The 22,474-nt window shown below is 42.8% G+C and overlaps 1 protein-coding gene across 1 annotated transcript; it reads left to right on the forward strand.

Annotated features, from left to right (window-relative positions):
- Window positions 1-1,490: 1,490 nt before the first annotated feature.
- LOC138956613 (calcium-activated chloride channel regulator 1-like) lies at window positions 1,491-21,224 on the forward strand (the record flags this gene model as incomplete). Its single annotated transcript, XM_070327927.1, is given in 11 exon segments — window positions 1,491-1,787; window positions 3,401-3,812; window positions 4,549-4,853; window positions 8,574-8,819; window positions 9,722-9,949; window positions 11,217-11,508; window positions 11,707-11,822; window positions 12,385-12,612; window positions 13,648-13,915; window positions 19,532-19,654; window positions 21,006-21,224. Coding segments are annotated over 11 exon segments (2,614 nt in total), but the record flags the coding sequence as incomplete, so codon positions are not given.
- Between the last annotated feature and the right edge of the window lie 1,250 nt (window positions 21,225-22,474).

A 22,474-nucleotide genomic window follows, 5' to 3' on the forward strand; every position in this document is an offset into this window, starting at 1 on the left:
TAATCATACGATAAGAACAAAATAGAAGAAGGATTTAAGGAGTTTAATTTGCCATATCGCTAAAAGCCATTAGTCTTAGTCCTAGTGTTGCTAAATCGTCGTTCACAAAATGAATACACTTTTAAAAAATACAGTACAATGAAAACTAGTTCAAGGGGAAAAAAACGGTGAGGTGAATAAGAACAAGAACATCGTATTATTGCATATCAACAAATTCATACTCAACATCATGTCGATAAAATACAAATGTAAACTACTGCCGAATGGTTGTTTAGATAATAAGTCAGCTGATTAAAAATAATTGATGTACAGACATCCTCCAATTATACTGTTCGTGTCTTTATCGTTCTTCTTATATTGCTTTGTGTGTTGCTGATTTGTTGTGTTTGTCAGTTAGGTGGGACTAGATAAGGTATGATTACACTACATGCCTTCAGATTCACACACATGCACACACACGTACACACCGACACATAGACCCTCACAAACATGCACCCCTATTACATACACACACACACACACACACACACACACACACACACACACACTCGCACACACACACACACACACACTCGCACACACACACATACACACACTCGCACACACACCCGCACACACACACACACACATACACACACACACGCACACACACACACGCACGCACGCACGCACGCACACACACACACACACACACACACACACACACACACACACACACACACACACACACGTGACACACACAGACAGAGGAAAAAGCGCACTTCACAACGTCGTTTTCATTTCGAGCAGTTTGTTATCACTGTCAGTGTCTCACATTGTCACCTACAGTCAGCCGATATCATATCAAATGACATGTGAGATACTTGAAGGCACTTCAACGTACAGGCACACGAATAAGCAGCAGGTATTCGATAACTGCCCATAGACTCAACATTTTGTTACATTTAGTCAAGCTTCCACTAAATGTTTTCAGATAGACCGGGAATCAAGACGATGGCGGTGGTGTATGTGTGTCAGTGTGCGTGTGTATGTGTGCGTGTGTGTAGAGCGATTCCAAGAAAGCTATTGAACAGTTCTTAATGAAAACTGTGCACACATTTCTGTCCAGATGATATCATCACAAGTTTTGTTTTGGTTTTCATTTTGTCGACAAACGAATTTGATGACGTCATATCTGGTTTAACACAAAAGTTGAGGCGGCACTGTGGCAAACTAATTTTTGATTTATCAAATTCATTGACATTTTGGCAAAATAATGTTTGACTGTGTGGACAATTAGATTGCATTTTAGCATGTAAGCTAGCTTACTAATTTGTTCATTAACTTAGAGAGAGAGAGAGAGAGAGAGAGAGAGAGAGAGAGAGAGAGAGAGAGAGAGAGAGAGAGAGAGAGAGAGAGAGAGAGAGAGAGAGAGAGAGGGCGGGGCGAGAGATGTATTAGGGTCTCCTGTCGATTTTAATCAAGTCGGTGCCTATGAATGAGATATACCATTGGATAAGTAAGTGTCCCTTGCAACACACCGAAGGACGCAAATGCTCGTATCGTTTGAATAGACAGGTGAAGTAAGTGCATGACCCTACCCTGTTATTGTGAAAACTTTGTGGGTAAACATGGCGAAAGCTCGAGCGCTCGTTACTGCTACATTTTGTTTAGCTTTGTTTGTCAGCGCCAGTGAGGGTTTGTCCAGACCAAGTTCGATAGTTCTGGAAAACAACGAGTTCAAACACATTCTCGTGGCCATAAACGATAATGTGGCAGACGACCCAACATTGGTTCAAACCATTAAGGTAAGGCTGTTTTTTTATTTTTTTATTTTTTTTATTTTTTTATTTGCCAAGCACATCATTGTGGGGCTTTTAATCACGAAAACATGTATCCGTCTACAATGTATCATCATTCATCCTTCAACATTTACCACTCAAGGAAACCTAGAATTTGATATAGGGCCTACATGTTAGCAGTTCATTATTACGACACACTTCCGATGTAAAGCGAAGCGAGAGGTTGCGAGTTCGACCCTGGGTCAGGGCGTTAGCAATTTTCTCCCCCCTTTCCTAACCTAGGTGGTGGGTTCAAGTGCTAGTCTTTCGGATGAGACGAAAAACCGAGGTCCCTTCGTGTACACTACATTGGGGTGTGCACGTTAAAGATCCCACGATTGACAAAAGGGTCTTTCCTGGCAAAATTGTATTGGCATAGATAAAAATGTCCACCAAAATACCCGTGTGACTTGGAATAATAGGCCGTGAAAAGTAGGATATACGCCGAAATGGCTGCGATCTGCTGGCCGATGTGAATGCGTGATTTATTGTGTAAAAAAATTCCATCTCACACGGAATAAATAAATCCCTGCGCCTTGAATATGTGCGCGATATAAATTGCATAAAAAAAAGAAATTAAAATAAATAAAAAAAATTCCCTGCACTTAGAACTGTACCCACGGAATACGCGCGATATAAGCCTCATATTGATTGATTGATTGAAATGGCAAGTATACAAGACATATATTCACAACATTAGGACAAAACAGACAGACAGACATATAACATACCATTCGTCCATTCGTCCACAAGTAATACCGGAACATAACATGCAGAGTACAGTTAAGAAATACAGTTAAAAAAAAAAAAATCTTGCCCTTAATACTTTCTGAAGAGACATTTTCCCATTTTTTTCAATGCATACATTTATGTCTGTCTTTCCGTCTGTTTTTCTCATTGAGCGTTCATCTACTCGTGATTGGTGAATCCCTTCGTTTTATAGTTGTCACTGCCAACGATTTGATCGGATATATGCCTTCTTCACTTGTGACTCTGGATGACCAACCAGTTATGCATGTGTTCCAAAACTGTAACCTTTAATTAATTGTGTCATTCACAGCGTCAGATCTTTGTAGAAAGGAGATTGATTGCCCTTTGTTCTTGTTCTTTAGCATTATTTTACATATTATTTTCGAGCAGCACTAAATGCACTTGGTACGTAACTGACGCTTATCTTGGAATTACTTCTGTACGCTGCGCATATCACGTTCTGTAACTGCATGGTTGTGGTCCTCAATGTTTGTCTTTTGTTAAAAGAGAATCTCGACCACAACAACGGCTACTACTACTACTACTATTACTTCTATTACTACTACTACTACTACTACTACTACTACTACTACTACTACTACTACTACTACCAGAGACTGTCGAGTATACAGTCTGTGTACTCTATAGTCTCTGCTACTACTAACTACCACTACCACCACCACTACCACCACCACTACTACTACTACTACTACCATTACCACCACCACTACTACTACTACTACTACCACTACCACCACTACTACTACTACTACTACTACTACTACTACTACTACTACCACTACTACTACTACCGGGTTTTTTTTCCGCAGGACACGTTCACAAAAGCCTCAGCCTTTCTCTACGCGGCGACCAATCAGAGAGCAGTATTTCGTGACGTCACAATCCTCGTGCCCTCCACGTGGAGCAACAACAACAACGCTTACGCCAAAGCTACGTCCCAGGTCTTCAATGACGCAGACATCATCATCACAGCTCCAGCAAGCCCACCGCCTTCTCCAGATGATGTTCACATAGGGAAACGCTCTAGTGGCGTACAGGGATCTCCGTATTTCCACAAACGGCGATCGACACGCTCCAGTGATTCTGGGCAATCTCCGTTTGTCCATCGTCAGCCGGCCATGACGAAGGCATACGCCGGCTGTGGTCATCAGGGGATCCGGATTATTCTGGGAACGGACGTCTTGACCGATCGGCGCCTGGCAGGCAGCCTTGGACCTCCAGGTAAGCTGACACGGTACACTGACGGAGTAGTGAAGATCGGGAGCGTTATGTCGAACTCCGAATTTTCATTTTGCTCTTCCGCGCGTTGCCAACTGTAAGCGAATTTCATCGCCAATTTTGAGATAAGTTCATTATCTGCATCATTAGTGTTTGTCTGTCTGTCTGCTTCAAAGACCACTGGGTCGACGTACTAGAAAATGTAACGTTTTGTTTTGTCAATAATTACACGTTCCAACAATCTACAATTCTTGTTTTCTGGTTCTGATATCATTGATCACTTCGCTCATCGTTTTAAGTGAAGAAAACCAACACCAATCACCACTCAAAAAGAAGTAAATTAAGAAAGAAGAACTAGAAAGGAAGTAAGGCGAGAGGTTGAAAAGAGGAGGGTTTCATCAGGAAAAAACCCATCCACTTCGTTCAGTTACTTGCCCATGCATGCTTGGACCCAAAGTCCACTACATTATGTTTTGAGCGAGGCCGGTATCTGACAGTAGAGATCGTTGCTGCTTCATTCTTTTCCTTGGTGCCTCTTTTCTTTTTCACTTTTTTTCGTTCTTCTTTATCGCAAAACCTCCGTCTTTTTTCCTTTTTCTCCAATCATCACTTTTTGTCTTAATAAAAAAATCTGTCCGAAATCTGCAGAAAAGATACTTCTTTTTCGTCCTCTTCTTTGTCGCCAAACCTCCCTACTTTTGTCTTAATTCTCATTTTTGTGTAACTCCGAAATGTGCAGAAAAGATACTGGTACACGAGTGGGCGCACTTTCGCTGGGGCGTGTTCGACGAGTACGCCCTCGAAGCGGAACCGCAGTTCTACTTCTCTCCCAGCACTGGAGACCTGGAGGGCGTCCGTTGCACTGAACTCATCAAGGGCATTCTCACGCGTACCGATCCTGCCACTGGCAAGCGTGAATACTGCAGAGCCTTGGATCCGAACACGGGTCTGTGGCCTGTGGGCTGCCACTTTATGCCTTACCCCGCGGGACCCTATGTTGCCGGGCTAGAGGCTTCCATCATGGACCACGTTAATATCAAACCGGTGAGTGTGAGCTCATTCTTTTAACAGAAATGTTCCACTTTTGAACATATTAATTTTTAATTTTAATTGATAAATTCATTTTCTGCGACAAATTTTGGACACTTTGCGACATAGTTCATAGTTCTACTGGCGAAAGTAGCACACCTAGTGTTATTAGTGTTCAAATGAACACTTGTGAACACTGTGTTTATTACTTGTGCCTCTTTTGCTGGTATGTATAGAACCATGTACTATGTCACAAAATGTTCCAAACTTGCTGCAGAAATGTGTTCAAACGTTAAAGATTTCTGTTAAGAGTGAGGGCGTTGTCGCAAATTTGAATCTTGGATGGTGTTTGTCGCTGGTTGTCCTATTATTATGGCTTTCCATTCTTTTAGAGAGTATGTCGCTGGTTGTCCTATTATTATGGCTTTCCATTCTTTTAGAGAGTATGTCGCTGGTTGTCCTATTATTATGGCTTTCCATTCTTTTAGAGAGTATGTCGCTGGTTGTCCTATTATTATGGCTTTCCATTCTTTTAGAGAGTATGTCGCTGGTTGTCCTATTATTATGGCTTTCCATTCTTTTAGAGAGTATGTCGCTGGTTGTCCTATTATTATGGCTTTCCATTCTTTTAGAGAGTATGTCGCTGGTTGTCCTATTATTATGGCTTACCATTCTTTTAGAGAGTATGTCGCTGGTTGTCCTATTATTATGGCTTTCCATTCTTTTAGAGAGTATGTCGCTGGTTGTCCTATTATTATGGCTTTCCATTCTTTTAGAGAGTATGTCGCTGGTTGTCCTATTATTATGGCTTTCCATTCTTTTAGAGAGTATGTCGCTGGTTGTCCTATTATTATGGCTTTCCATTCTTTTAGAGAGTATGTCGCTGGTTGTCCTGTTATTATGGCTTACCATTCTTTTAGAGAGTATGTCGCTGGTTGTCCTATTATTATGGCTTTCCATTCTTTTAGAGAGTATGTCGCTGGTTGTCCTATTATTATGGCTTTCCATTCTTTTAGAGAGTATGTCGCTGGTTGTCCTATTATTATGGCTTTCCATTCTTTTAGAGAGTATGTCGCTGGTTGTCCTATTATTATGGCTTTCCATTCTTTTAGAGAGTATGTCGCTGGTTGTCCTATTATTATGGCTTTCCATTCTTTTAGAGAGTATGTCGCTGGTTGTCCTATTATTATGGCTTTCCATTCTTTTAGAGAGTATGTCGCTGGTTGTCCTATTATTATGGCTTACCATTCTTTTAGAGAGTATGTCGCTGGTTGTCCTATTATTATGGCTTTCCATTCTTTTAGAGAGTATGTCGCTGGTTGTCCTATTATTATGGCTTTCCATTCTTTTAGAGAGTATGTCGCTGGTTGTCCTATTATTATGGCTTTCCATTCTTTTAGAGAGTATGTCGCTGGTTGTCCTATTATTATGGCTTTCCATTCTTTTAGAGAGTATGTCGCTGGTTGTCCTATTATTATGGCTTTCCATTCTTTTAGAGAGTATGTCGCTGGTTGTCCTATTATTATGGCTTTCCATTCTTTTAGAGAGTATGTCGCTGGTTGTCCTATTATTATGGCTTTCCATTCTTTTAGAGAGTATGTCGCTGGTTGTCCTATTATTATGGCTGACCATTCTTTTAGAGAGTATGTCGCTGGTTGTCCTATTATTATGGCTGACCATTCTTTTAGAGAGTATGTCGCTGGTTGTCCTATTATTATGGCTGACCATTCGTTTAGAGAGTATGTCGCTGGTTGTCCTATTATTATGGCTTACCATTCTTTTAGAGAGTATGTCGCTGGTTGTCCTGTTATTATGGCTGACCATTCTTTTAGAGAGTATGTCGCTGGTTGTCCTATTATTATGGCTTTCCATTCTTTTAGAGAGTATGTCGCTGGTTGTCCTATTATTATGGCTGACCATTCTTTTAGAGAGTATGTCGCTGGTTGTCCTATTATTATGGCTTTCCATTCTTTTAGAGAGTATGTCGCTGGTTGTCCTATTATTATGGCTGACCATTCTTTTAGAGAGTATGTCGCTGGTTGTCCTATTATTATGGCTTTCCATTCTTTTAGAGAGTATGTCGCTGGTTGTCCTATTATTATGGCTTTCCATTCTTTTAGAGAGTATGTCGCTGGTTGTCCTGTTATTATGGCTGACCATTCTTTTAGAGAGTATGTCGCTGGTTGTCCTGTTATAATGGCTGACCATTCTTTTAGAGAGTATGTCGCTGGTTGTCCTATTATTATGGCTTTCCATTCTTTTAGAGAGTATGTCGCTGGTTGTCCTATTATTATGGCTTTCCATTCTTTTAGAGAGTATGTCGCTGGTTGTCCTGTTATTATGGCTGACCATTCTTTTAGAGAGTATGTCGCTGGTTGTCCTATTATTATGGCTTTCCATTCTTTTAGAGAGTATGTCGCTGGTTGTCCTATTATTATGGCTTTCCATTCTTTTAGAGAGTATGTCGCTGGTTGTCCTATTATTATGGCTGACCATTCTTTTAGAGAGTATGTCGCTGGTTGTCCTATTATTATGGCTTTCCATTCTTTTAGAGAGTATGTCGCTGGTTGTCCTATTATTATGGCTGACCATTCTTTTAGAGAGTATGTCGCTGGTTGTCCTGTTATTATGGCTGACCATTCTTTTAGAGAGTATGTCGCTGGTTGTCCTGTTATTATGGCTGACCATTCTTTTAGAGAGTATGTCGCTGGTTGTCCTATTATTATGGCTGACCATTCTTTTAGAGAGTATGTCGCTGGTTGTCCTATTATTATGGCTGACCATTCTTTTAGAGAGTATGTCGCTGGTTGTCCTATTATTATGGCTTTCCATTCTTTTAGAGAGTATGTCGCTGGTTGTCCTGTTATTATGGCTTTCCATTCTTTTAGAGAGTATGTCGCTGGTTGTCCTGTTATTATGGCTGACCATTCTTTTAGAGAGTATGTCGCTGGTTGTCCTATTATTATGGCTGACCATTCGTTTAGAGAGTATGTCGCTGGTTGTCCTATTATTATGGCTTACCATTCTTTTAGAGAGTATGTCGCTGGTTGTCCTATTATTATGGCTGACCATTCTTTTAGAGAGTATGTCGCTGGTTGTCCTATTATTATGGCTGACCATTCTTTTAGAGAGTATGTCGCTGGTTGTCCTATTATTATGGCTTACCATTCTTTTAGAGAGTATGGGAAACAGTTCAAGCCAACTGTTTCCACTTCAAACTAAACAAATCCAAGGATTATTATTGAACTGAGGATAATAATTGTGGCCATGACAGCGACTGTGGGCATTGTTGACCAAACCCCCTGATTGTAGACACAGTTGACTAAAATGTGAATAAACTTCACTGTGCTCACTGACTCCCAGTTCAAGCTGAACTTCTAAAAGTTCAAGGCAGTAATAGGGATAGCACTTGGTTACGCAGATGGGAGAAAAAATGAACAAAAGTCTTGGGCGCATATAACAATAATTTTGACCACAGTAACAGTTTTCGCAGAAATTGCCACATATGAAGAGCAAGTTTACATTCTCTCAAGCATCATTGGAAAATGTTGATGTTTATAAGTTTGCGTATGCTGAAAAATGCGACTTGATACCTTGCATATTTTGAACACCTCCTTTCTCTACACGTACTTTTTAAACAACCCTCGTACCACCCAAAACTTAAACAACCCTCGTACCACCCAAAACTTGAACAACCCTCGTACCACCCAAAACTTGATCAGTTCCCTTTCGCAGATCAGCAAATTCTGCAACGACAATAGCAGCAACAACGCCACCAAGCACAACTACGACGCCCCGAGTCGTCACAACCGACTGTGCGCGCACCGGAGCACGTGGGACGTCATCTCGTCCTCCCAGGATTTCAGCAACGAGGCCAACCCCACACGCAGCGGCATGGACACCGCTCCCATCTTCGACGTCGTGCAGGCTGGCACCTCTCGGCGGCTGGTGCTGGCCCTCGACACATCGCAGAGTATGGGGGTGAGTTGTTGTTTCCTTCATGGACTGAAACTCCCCCCATTTGGGCAGCCATACGCCGCTTTCGGGGGAAGCATGCTGGGTATTTTTGTGTTCTATATAAACCCACCGAACTCTGACATGGATTACAGGATCGTTTACGTGCGCACTTGGTCTTGTGTTTGCGTGTACACATGAAGGGGGATAAGGCACTAGCAGGTCTGCACATAAGTTGACCTGTGAGATCGGGAAATCTCCACCCTTAACCCACCAGACGGCCGCGGCCGGGATTTGAACTCACGACCTTCCGACTAGGAGGCCCATGTCATATCCACTAGGCCACTGCGCCCGTCATGGGGGTGAGTTTGATTGGTTAAAACGTAGGTAAAGGTAGTTCCATAAACATGTTCAGTCGTCTGGGGCGAGATATTATTAAAGAACTCAACTACGGGCCAGCTTTATGAGGGCGCTGCCCACTCCTCTCCCTCGCTGCCTATGCCTACCCCGGCACAGGTACCTATTTTCAGCTGGGTGGACTGTAGAGCGCTCGGAAAAATCAGGTATTTGTAAACCCTGAGTGAGGATCGAACCTACGACCTCCAGCGTAGGAGGCAAGCGCTCACATTTCTGTGCCACTCCGGTTGAGTGTGCTTGACACAGCATTTACTATGGTGTTGGTCATTTGCAGCAAACGGGGAAGGGGTATCTGCTTTAGTAAAGAAGTGGAAAATGTTAACCAATAAGGGTGGATCCGATGTCCTTCTTAGACGTCGTGCAGGCTGGCCGTTGGATACATCGCAGAGTATGGGGGTAAGTGATCTTGACACAACATTTACTGTGTTGTTGGTAACAGTACTGAACCTAGAACTGCCTTTATTGTTTTGTTACATTGTCCGAAAATAAACTTCTGGTTTAAATCTTTGCAGGATGATGAAAAACTGACGCGCATGAAGCAAGCGGTGGCCACGTTCATTCAGGAAGGGGTGGCGCCCGCCACAGAAGTGGGTCTGACAACGTTCAGTGACGACTCGCAGGTAAAGCGGGCACTACAGGCACTGAACACCACACACGACAGACAGAGCTTTGCTGATGACCTGCCTGACACCGAGAGCGGTGCCACAGACATCACATTGGCCTTGACCTCTGCTGCCAAGGTCAGGATTCCTTTTGGATTCATCAGCGTTCGGGTTCCTGGTTTTAACAAAATGTATCAATTTAACATAGAGAATACTACATGGCATGCTCTGCAATACCATATTTACAAAAGTTTTTTTTTTTAATATTGAAATGCGAGCAAAGGACGATGTTAATAATCATCTCGGGTTTGTATGGGTTTGTATGGATACTCTTGCTTTAAATGAGTCAAACTTTCCACCGTGACATCAGAGTCCAGTCACTTGCAAGAGGCGGTCCTAAAACACGTGGACTAGGAGCACGCGTGGAAAGCTTGCCTCACTTAACGCAAGAGTTTTCACTCTTTTAAAGCCCGCACAAACCCGACAAAGTTATTTCCTGAATTCATCTACTAATATCAGTCTTGAGCCGTGGGAAGCCGGAGTACGACTTAACTCTTACTTAGGCGGCTGTCCGAGACTGTTCATTCACTCTAATTATTAGTATAATGGATCGATATATAAGTTTATATTTCTTTTTGACAGGAATATGACATTTTACACCAATTCAGGTCTGGTAGAACACTGACTATCTTGTTCTGTGTCCAGTGTCATAGTTTCGGATGAGACGAAAAACCGAGGTCCCTTCGTGTACACTACATTGGGGTGTGCACGTTAAAGATCCCACGATTGACAAAAGGGTCTTTCCTGGCAAAATTGGTTAGGCATAGATAAAAAATGTCCACCAAAATACCCGTGTGACTTGGAATAATAGGCCGTGAAAAGTAGGATATGCGCCGAAATGGCTGCGATCTGCTGGTCGGTGTGAATGCGTGATGTATTGTGTAAAAAAAATTCCATCTCACACGGCATAAATAGATCTCTGCGCCTTGAGTCCGAGTCTGGAGATACGCGCGCGATATAAGACTTCATATAACAAAGAATGCAAATGACGTATAATAATCATAAAGTATAAGACGGAGATGAACCATATCTTTGAGATTAGATTTATGTTTGCCACTTTTGCATTCATGATACTTCATTTGAGATCTGAAATGCACCGATGGGGGAGGGGGGGGGAGGAGGGACATTCTTTTTAGACTTATACAAGAAAACACAAAATAAAAACCTCCACTCATAGAACCGCTGCTACTCTATTGTTGTATGCATACCTTCGCTTATGGGTGACCTTAGAAGTGAACAAGTATGTTTAAAAAAAAAAGAGACATGACATTTGTTTGTAACATTTCGTGATATTCTCATTTTACCAGCATTTGTCAAGTTTCTTTCTACTCGCTGTTTCCCTCAGTTGTTACAAATCTCGAAACCAACCCCAGAAACACCAGAAGCAAAAACTACAATCAGCTCATCCTCCTCTACGAACTCGTCACTTCCGCCTTCCCGACATTCACGTGAACTGCCGACGCGTTCCCGTCATGCCAGCGGAGGTCACGTGGTTGTCGTAACGGACGGAAGAGAAACGAGCGGAACGAAACTGACATCGGCTCTGCCTGTGCTTCGGTCCGCTAGCGTGGCTGTGAGCTTTGTCGTTCTGGGGGGACCGCCTCAACCTGAGTTGGAACACCTGGCTTATAACACAGGTAAACAGTTGCCCCCACTCCCCCCCCCCCCCCCCTAAAAAAGGTTGTTCTCAGCAAGTGCTCACACAGCTTTTTATTTTATTTTAAGTGCAGTGCATTTCCTCAGCCGTTTCCATGCGTCTAGACTTTTTGGGGGAGACCATTTCTATTACTTATATCGTTCATTCATTCATAATTGATAAATTAATTCATCAACAGGTGGGCGTGTGTACTGTGACAGCAATCTGCACAGCTCCACGGCAGCAACCGACGCTTTCTTCACCATGTTACAGAGCTCGAGCACCACGCCCTCTGCCACGCCCACGCCCATTCAGGTACACATGCACTCTGCACATCGTACTGTGAAACCCCCCATTTCCGACCTCCAATAATCTCAGAAAGTCAGGCCTTAAAGAGGAGGGAGTCGTAAAATGGGGGTACATGCACAACAAATCTGGAATATCGAGGTCTTAAAAAGGGGGAGGTCTTAAATTGCGGGTCTTACAAGTGGCTGGCTACTGTACTGTGTACAAAACGCCGGTTTTATGCTTGAATTTAAATGAATTGGGAAATGAGTAAACGCAGACCATGTATCATGGATATTTATGTGGATTTTCCCATAATGTGACGATCTTATGCTTCAATCTCACCACTTTTCCTTGTGTGTGTGTGTGTGTGTGTGTGTGTGTGTGTGTGTGTGTGTTTGTGTGTGTGTGTGTGTGTGTGTGTGTGTGTGTGTGTGTACGTGTGTGTTTGTGTGTGTGTGCGTGCGTGCGTGCGTGTGTGGGTGCGTGCGTGCGTGCGTGTGTGTGCCTGACGCCTTGCTTTCCTTTCTGTGAGGTACATATGCCACAGTCCTCTGTCGAATACACATCTGATCATAATTTGATCTCTCAGATTCTGAGCCAAGCAGAAGGACTTTCACAACACGGTTCGCTGGACGGTTATTTCTCCATAGACGAAGACCTCGGGAGCAAGACTGCCTTTTTGGTAGCCTATGACGTCATGGTACCCGAAGTAAGCGTGAGGTCACCCTCGGGGCGGGTGTACAGCCACATCTACCCCGAGTACAGTCTGGATCACCGTCTCCAGATGGCTAAAATTGCAATACCCGGAACAGCAGAGGTGAGCGCTGCTTTTGTCTTGTATTTCATCGTATTTGATGTCACACTACTAGTAACAATCACAGTTATGGAACATTTCGTTACCTTGTGTGTTGATTTTGGTGCATAGAATCAGTGTTTTATAGTGTTCAAAGTTTTGATAACGCATTTTTTTCAAGATCATAAATGTTTAAACAAGAGTGGACCAAAATTGTTTTTTCAGGAAACTCCCGAAAGTCAGTGTACATATATAGCGTTTAGTGTTTAGGTAAAGCCGTTTTAGTGAACATTGTACCGAACAATCCGGGAAATCAGTTCAAGCAAGGGTCAGGGGGATAGTTACAGACACCTTCAGAGATCACTGAAGCTTAAACTATTCACACTCACACGCGAGTTATGTCGTTGGGATCGGGAGCGGTATCATGTTCAAAGTAAAACCAAAATGAGTATAAATGTAGCAAATTGCCATGAATGTTTATCCTTCTTCTTCGTTTATATCCAAAGACAATAATTATTGAATGTTCACAGTGACTGTATTGACTAAGCTTACCGTTGACCTTAAACAGTTTCTTGTGAATACTGAACTTGATTGTTACTGCAGAGTTTCATCGACGATTTTGAGATAAGTTCATTGTTTGTAACATGAGTGTTTGTCTGTCTGTCTTTAAATGACCACTGGGTCGACGTACTGTAAACGTAACGCTTTGTTTCGTCAATAATCAAACGTTCCAATAACCTACAATTCTTGCTTGTTATTGACAAAACAATACATTCACAAATATATCGACCCAACGGTCTTTCAAGTGCACGGACAAACAATTAATAACGAAAAATTATCTGGTTGATTTTGTTTATTCACCAGCCAGATAAGTTTTCGTTTGTCTGTGCACTCGAAAGACCGTTGAGTCGATATATTTGTGAATGTATTACTTTGTCAATAACAAACGTTCCAACAACCTACCTTTCTTGGTTTTTTATTCTGAATTTTGGGGCGTTAGCAGTCTATGTGTTTTTGAAAAACTGCAGAATTGAAATTTGTTGTTTTCCCGTATTGCAGTCGGGCAGATGGTGGTACAAAATCACCAACCCTGCCGGCTATCAACGTATCTCATTTCTCGTCATATCCTCTCCTGTCCGCACCACCTCGCACCCTGTTCTCATGTCGGGGACACTGATTCAAAAGAAACAAACCTTGCCCCTGACCATGCACATTTTTGCGGAAGTCACGAGGGGAGACAATCCAGTGATTGGAATGAGAGTAACCGCCCTTGTTACCATGCCGGATGGAAGCTTGGAAAACGTTGCCCTGATGGACAATGGTGCAGGTAGGTGTTTTTTTCTTGGATGGAGATGCAACATATTTTCTCAAGAATAGTGTCCCAAATTTCAAGGACGATGTAGCCAGATACCAAACTTTACAGACAGAGAGAAACGTGATCATCATCATCATCATCATCATCGAGGGCCCCAAAGGGGGGGTATCATCACGATCACGGGAAGGGAAATTTTAGCTTTCACGATCACAGTTACCTTGATTTTTGTTTTCACGATCACGAACACCAGTGGCAAATCACGGTCACGGTAAAAGTTTCAGGTACAGAAAGCACGTGTCAAAGTAAACACAACCACACAGTAATTCGCTCCTCTGGATCTATTGTTTATTCAACACAAAGTGAGAACTGTTGCACTTTCTTATTATTATTTGTTGAATTCTCTTTCATACACACATAGAAATACATATCATGATTTGTAATCAGTAACAAGAATGTTGTTTTCATTGTTTTCTCTCTCTCTCTCTCTCTCTCTCTCTCTCTCTCTCTCTCTCTCTCTCTCTCTCTCTCTCTCTCTCTCTCTCTCTCTCTCTCTCTCTCTCTCTCTCTCTCACTCATAGAGTCATACACATTCAACTCCCACACCCTCACTCACACACATGAATATATACTTGCACAATTTCACATTTCCAGAGCTAAATCTTGTAAACCCATTTTCTCAAAAACTATTCGGTGGATTGAAATTAAAGTACATGTATGTGTAATGGGTTCTTTATTTTCAACTTTGCCATACAATTTGAGGTACACAAGTTCAAGTTTTATTTATTCCAATAAAACCCCGTGAGGGTACATGGAAAATTAAAAAACACAATAAAAACACATTTCATTCAACACCAAATAAAAGGAACTAAAACAAAAAGAAATCAGACTATGTACAGAAAAGGGAGTTGAGGGGTGAGGGAGAGCAAAAACAATACAAGAAACAATTCAACAATAATAATAATAAATAATAATAATAATAATAATAATAATAATAATAATGATAATAATAATACAAAAAATAATAAAACATTACAAGTGCAAAGTGATTACATACATTTCTTTACTATGGGAAATGGGGGGAAGGGAGAGGGGGGGGGGGGTGATGGGTGGGTTAACATAAGGACAAAAATACTATTACAAACAACACAAAACAGATAACGGAGTATAAAGCTAAAAGGGAATTAAATTTTACTCGCTTCTCAAACAGTCCATGACAAGTGTCATGAACTTTGCGAGTTTTAGCAATAAACTCTTTTTTGTAGTGGAAAAAAGCTCTCTGAATTTTACTGAATTGGGGCGGACATAATAATAGCACCGTAACAACTGTTTTCTATAATTGGTAAAGAAAGGACATACAAAAATATAATGGAACTCGTCCCCAAGGTCACCTGATGAACATTTGTGACAGATTCTGTCTTGTCTGGGAATACCAAGAGTCCTACCTTTTTGTATAGGCAATTTATGATTCAGAGTTCTAAATTTTAAAACAGCGTTTGCTAAATTAACCGGCAGGATGGACAAGTACTTTTCAAACTCAAAATTCTCTTTATACATTCTATAATTATAATAAAACTCAATGTTATTTATTTCTGAATGCCAGGTTTGGCCTGGTTTCATGGCCTTGAAAAACAAACAGGAATGCTACAGGCCAAAAATGTTTACCTGAAAGAAGCGCGCAGTGCCAGTGGCGAAGCCACAAGCCTGAACCCGCGAAGCAGGCGAGCCAACTAGGGGGGGTCCGGGGGCATGCCCCCCCGAATTTTTTTTCTAAAAAAGGTTAAAATCTGTGCAATCTGGTGCATCCTGGGCATCATTTTCAGGGCTGTAATAGTGTTGTGATCTTGTTAAAAATCCCATTTTAGCCTCCCCCCACCACCATTCAGCACACCTCCAAACTGGTGAAAACAACACAACTCTGTGCGCTGGCTTCATTGAGACCGGCGCCCAGTCGCGTTGCGCGATATTCACACGGATCGTTTTTGCGGAAATTTTTCAACTTCACCGGAATAAATTTGACTTTACCGGATTTTGAAAACGGCTTTATCGGATTTCCAGCAATTACCGGAAAAGTAGCATGCCTGACAAAATCCCCAACGAACATGACTTTGATCGTCTTTGACATGAGGATCAAATGACCCAAACTGACACGTCTCCCCACCATTGTTTCTGAATTTAACCCATTGTTGATAGTAAAGTTTACAGGCGCTAAAATAAATCCAAGCTTAATGCAAAGAAGCGACAATTAGAATCTATGCCAAGCGTGTCCACGTTGCTGGGATGAAAAAACACATTTCTAGTTTCGGTTTTGGCTACACGCAGACTCGATCTCGAGCCAGTCGAGGTCACACTGAGCGAGTGACAGCCGGACGTGGCAATGTCGACAATGTCAATGATCTCACTCAAACTCAAAGATCTTGAACAAATTTCAAGATCTTTGCCTTCATTCAGAACAGTCATAGAGCAACATAGATCAACATACCTTGATATTTCGTCTTCGGAAAGACCGACCCGCAGAAGGAAGGCATTCTCGCCGCCTGCTTTGGTCTGGCTTGAATCCACAAAATATAACAGAAGTTCGATGACAGTACCGCTGCACGCCATTTTTGATCTTCGAATTCGAATTTGACTGAATGCACTCAAAACTTTTGCACGAAGCCCTTCCATTGGATGAAGTTTGGCAGACTTTTGCAATTTGCCTTCTGATTGGATCTCTGTCAAAATCATATTTCTGAATGTGTTGTTGCTTCCCTTCAATCGGGATTGGCTCCTTGACGAATAGAGGATCATAGAGTGATACAGCTGTGAAAAATGTACGTTGAAAATAAAATGCTTTGCAATAATGCCCATCACGATCACGAAAACAAATGACGATCACGATCACGAGACTTGATTTTTTTGTCATCACGGATCACGGGCAAAGTCCCATCACGATCACAGAAATGGAAATTTCGGCAATCACGGTCACAGAAAAGTCAAAAAACGCCAATCACGATCACGATTTTAAACCCTTTGGGGCCCTCATCATCATCATCATCATCATCATCCGTCCCCTGACTGGGACAGTCGTCGGGGGGACGTGAGACCCTTCTCCAGGCTGTTCTGTTGGGGGCCGTCGACAGGAGGACAGGGAAGCTCTTGGGCGTCCATTCTTTAGCGTTGTCGGACCAGCTCTTCCGTTGTCTTCCACGTTTGCGTCAATAGTGTCTTGTGGGATGGTTTTAAAGAGGATGTCATGTCTTGTGACGTGGCCGAAGCACACGGATTGTCTTGAAACTGGGGAAAAATCGTGGCCCGGGAAAAGCAATACATTTGACATTAAAATTCGATTCATTTCGCATTTGTATGTGAATGTTCAAGGGAACAAACGAAATGGCGGATAGTTGTCGGACTGAGTTAATTTGGGACACTGCTCTTGAATTTAACGCATTGACCAGTTGATGAATGTTTCAAGCTTGCGATTCATTGCAATTCACGCTCTTGGAATACGGAATTATTGGTCACTGAAGAAAATATGCAGTACGATGAGAATGTCCACTAGGTACTGAAGGACTGTTCTGATTGTAGATTGTCCGAAGCTTCTTGGTTGAAGTAAAGCGGCAGTTGTGATTTTGAAGGTATTAGGATAGCGGGCAACAAATGCTGGAAGCTGGCAACAATATAGGCTATTTTTACTTTTGGTCGTCTCAAAAAAGTCATGAATCTCTTTAGACTAAAAAAACCCACCAACCAGCTATTGGAACGTTTGAACGTTAAAAAGTTCCAATAACTTACCTTTGTTGTTTTTTATTCTGAATTTTGGAACGTTAGCAGTCTATCTCTTTTTAGATGTATGGATCTCTTTAGTTCCTTTAGATGTATGGATCTCTTTAGTTCCTTTAGATGTATGGATCTCTTTAGTTCCTTTAGATGTATGGATCTCTTTAGTTCCTTTAGATGTATGGATCTCTTTAGTTCCTTTAGATTGCCCGACACTACATGCCAATTGTCCTTGTTTTTATACTGTTCAAAAAAAGAAACGCATAGCTTGTAATATTTGGTTAATTTAGTTATATGGCTACAAGGATATCCACCAAACTGCAGAAAATTTTTATCTGGTCGTCGACCTTTCGTCCATTGCCACAAATGAGCTCTGCACGTGACGCATGCGTTATCAGTGGCTACAATGTCAAAATTGCTCATTTGGCATGACCACTCGTCATGCTTCAGTGTAATCTCGTGAAACTCGGGGAATATTGAGCTCTCACCATGTCTTCCAAAACCCATAAAAGCGGATTGTTCGCCACAAAGAAATCAGACGACAATTCAGCGACGAAAGATGGCCCGATTGAGCAGAGAAGACCGCCAAATTGCATTGGGTCGTTTACAAGCAGGCCAAAGTCAAAGTGCAATCACCAGGCACTTCCACGTGTCCCAGAGCACCATCAGTAGACTGTGGGTCAGGTTTCAAGCCACTGGCTCCGTTGCTGACTTGCCACGAGCGGGAAGACCAAGGGCGACAACTGCTGCTCACGACCGCTTCATACGGCTCCGCCACCTCCGGAATCGTTTCCTGTCGGCCTCATCTTCTGTCCAGGCTCTCCCCGGGCCACACCGATTATCGGACCAGACCGTGCGGAACCGCCTGCATGAAGCTGGTTTGAGAGCTCGCAGACCTCACAGAGGAGCTGTCCTCACCCGCCGCCATCGCCAGAACCGAGTGCAGTGGGGCAACCAGCACCTTCGCTGGACCGTCCGGAATCACTGGAGACACGTGTGGTTCAGCGACGAGTCCTACTTCCTGCTCCAGCGACATGATGGTCGGAGGAGGGTCTACCGGAGAGTAAACGAACGTTACGCGCCCAACTGTGTGGATGAGGCACCCGTTCATGGTGGTGGAGGCGTCATGGTGTGGGGGGCGATCAATACCGCTGGAAGGAGCACCCTGGTGCACGTCCAAGGGCGCATAACTGCCCAGCGATACGTGGAGGAAATTCTGCGCCCACACGCCCTTCCTCTTCTGGCTGACCAGGATGCCATATTCCAGCAGGACAACGCTCGCCCGCACACAGCACGACTCACCACCCAGTTCCTCACCGACCACCATGTCCAGGTGCTTCCCTGGCCATCCATGTCGCCAGACATGAACCCGATAGAACACCTCTGGGATGAATTGGACAGACGTGTGCGCAGGCGAGAAGAAGCGCCGGCAAATCACCGCGATCTATTGCAGGCACTTCAGGAGGAGTGGGACACCATCCCACAGCAAGATATCCGGCATCTGATCCAGTCCATTCCCAGAAGGTGCCGGGCAGTTGTTGCTGCTCAAGGCAGTCACACCCCCTACTGACTTGACAGCCTCGGCACCCAATCGTATTGATTGACTGATTGATTTGAAGATGCAAATGAACTGTGTGTGCATTCAACTGTGTCCATACCAAATTTCAAACAAATAATCTAAATATTGGATTTTCTGTTAATTTTTTCGAAAAATAAAACAAATTTGGCAAGTAGCAACTATGCGTTTCTTTTTTTGAACAGTATATATGGACAGTCTTGAGTCTTGAGTCTTGACTGGATCAGATTTGAATGTTTTTCCAAAGAGAAATCATCTGGCTGATAAGAAGGCCTCACTCTGCACTTGATTTGCAGGCGCAGACATCGTGGAGAACGACGGGGTGTACTCGCGTTACTTCTCCAAGCTGAGTGACCCGGGACTGTATACTGTCCGCGTGGCGGCCACCGGACATGTTGACCACAAGGCTGCGGACACTGGTCAGTTTGAGTCGTTTTATTTTTTATGGTGGAACCCTTCTTTAAAGACTTTCAAAAATCTGAGAAAAAAGTCAGGTCTTAAAAAGGAGGGAGTCTTAAACTGGGGGTAAATTTACAGAGTTTTTTTTTTTTTTTTTTTTTTTTTTTTTTTTTACAGAGGTTATGAACAAAAAGTCTAAGAAAACAGGGTCTTACAAGAGAGAAAGACGTCTTAAATTGGGTGGTCTTAAAAGGGGGGTTCCACTGTACTGATCTGATAAACAAAGGAAGTTAGCGCTCTAAAAATGCATGCGACATGTGTAATTGAGTAAATGAGAGGTATGCGGAACCAGGCTCCTGGCACCTGAGAGAATAACAAGCCTTGAAATGAACAAGCGATTTTCATCCTCATTTTCTTTATTTGTATTTATTTATGTTTACTGTCACTGGGTATTGAAAGTGCTGGCTGGAATACTGTATTTGTATTTATTGTTTGCTGTCACTGGGTATTGAAAGTGCTGGCTGGAATACTGTATTTGTATTTATTGTTTGCTGTCACTGGGTATTGAAAGTGCTGGCTGGAATACTGTATTTGTATTTATGTTTACTGTCACTGGGTATTGAAAGTGCTGGCTGGAATACTGTATTTTTCTGGCTTGCTTGTCGTGTGTGTTCGTCTTTACTTAACAATTCAATCCTATCGTTTCTCTGTGTGTGTTCATTTCGTTTGACAGTTTTGGTATTTTTCATTTGCAAGGTTGCATGCTTTGTCGTGTTTTTCAATCAACATCAAATATTTGAAATTGTTTCACAGAACATTATGGAGCCCGTTCTTTTATCAACAGCCTTTGAGGTCAATCATCCTTTCTATATGACGGTTTTTTGCCATGAATTAATTTGTGATACCTTGTCTTACAAACTGAAAAAGCATTACGGTAAAGAGGCAAAATCATACAATATAAAGAATATAAAGTATGCGAGGAGACTTAGATGTAGCTTTTTCCGGTGACAAAACGTAATGTCGTCTGCTGACCTAGCAACAAAGGAAGTTGATCTCATCACATGCCATCACTTACCATTTGGTTTAAACAAAATGCCATTTAAAATATAAGACATGAAACAATTAACAGTATGCAACGAAGACACGAACTCAAGCAAAAAGCTTATACCACGTGACCAATACAATACAATATTACACAAATCTTCATGATGGTGGACTTGACAAAAATAAACCAGAAGAACAAATTGTGGGGGTGGGGTGGGTAACTAAAGCAAAACAGAGGAATCACAGGGGGGGGGGGGGGGACATTTTCATCTGTTCACTTCAAGTTGTTTACGAATTATTTTTATACACATTTTTTTTGTTCCATAGCGCCCATCGATCCACGGGACGTTTTTGTCCAGCGCTCTGTCTCTGCCGGATATGTCGTCATCACGCCCAACAACAAAACAAAACCCAGTCCTGCGCATGCGGGTGACAGGGAGGCCCCAGTGCGCATTTCCGATCTGCGCGTGGTGAAGACATCAAGCAAAAACCGCACTGTAATGCTGAGCTGGAGGGCGTCCGGAGATGATACTGACCGCGACACGGGTAATTGTTGATATTGTTATTGTTACCTTTGTTGGTGGTGGTGGTGGTGGTGGCGGTGGTGTCTGACCTGCGATTGGTGAAAAGGCGCAGCAAAAAACAAAAAACAACAAAAACCACTCATAGTTGTTGAAATGGAGAGCGTCTAAGGACAAAACAGACCGTGATACTGTTGTTGTTGTTGTTGTTGTTGTTGTTGTTGTTGTTGTTGTTGTTGCCAAACTGCGAGTCGTCAAGACCTCAAGAAAAAAACGCACTGTTGTCTTGAGCTTGAGAGCGTTCGGGGACGATACCGATCGCACAAAGGTCATTTCTGTTGCAAACTTCTTCTTCTTCTTCTTCAGCGTTTCAGAATTTTCGGGTTACGTGTGAGCTCGTTTGCCCATTTGGGTTCCCCAAACTATACTCTAAGAGCATAGTCAGCTTCACTCCGCTTTCGTTGAGTAGGCATGCTGGGTATTTTCGTGTTTCCATAACCCACCGAACTCCGACATGGATTACAGGATCTTTTCCGTGCGCACTTGGTCTTGTGCTTGTGTGTACACACGAAGGGTGTTAAGTCATTAGCAGGTCTGCACATAAGCTGACCTGGGAGATCGGAAAAATCTCCACTCTTAATCCACCAGGCAACAGCGACCGGGATTCGAACTCACGACCTCCCGATTAGGAGGCCGACGTCTTACCACCACGCCACTGCGCCCGTCTGCAACCGTGGTTGCTACTCTCCGTGGTTGCTACTCTCCGTGGTTGTGGTGGCGGCGGCGTCGGTTGTGGTAGGGATGGTGGTGGTTATAATTGAGGCGGTGGTGTGTGCATGCGAGTGTAGGCCTATGCTTTGTTTGGTTGTCGCTGCGTAAAACAAGATCTACTTAGTTAAATGCTTTTCCCTTATATTCTTCTTTCTGATTGGTAAACCCATATTCGGTATATTTTTGTCCGTAAATGTGGGAAATGGTTGTTCGTGTCGCTGTTATTCACTCTTGCAAATGAAAAAGAAAAACAGATCTTTTGTTGACGACAAACGTCACGCTCAGGACAGGAAATCGTATTTCATTGAAACACAATCACCCACACGTACAACCTACAGTGGATAATCTGTATTTGGTTGCATCAGAATAATTTCATTGTCTAAACCTTTCCCATTGGCCTCTGTCCACTCTTTTGCGTTTCCATCCCAGGAGAGCGAGAAAGGGAGAGCATCGGTGGAATGATGTGTCTGGGCTGGGTGATTTATGGTGGTTTTCTTGGCACAA

This window comes from Littorina saxatilis, unplaced genomic scaffold (assembly GCF_037325665.1).
Source record: "Littorina saxatilis isolate snail1 unplaced genomic scaffold, US_GU_Lsax_2.0 scaffold_574, whole genome shotgun sequence".
Classification (NCBI taxonomy): Eukaryota; Metazoa; Mollusca; class Gastropoda; order Littorinimorpha; family Littorinidae; genus Littorina; species Littorina saxatilis.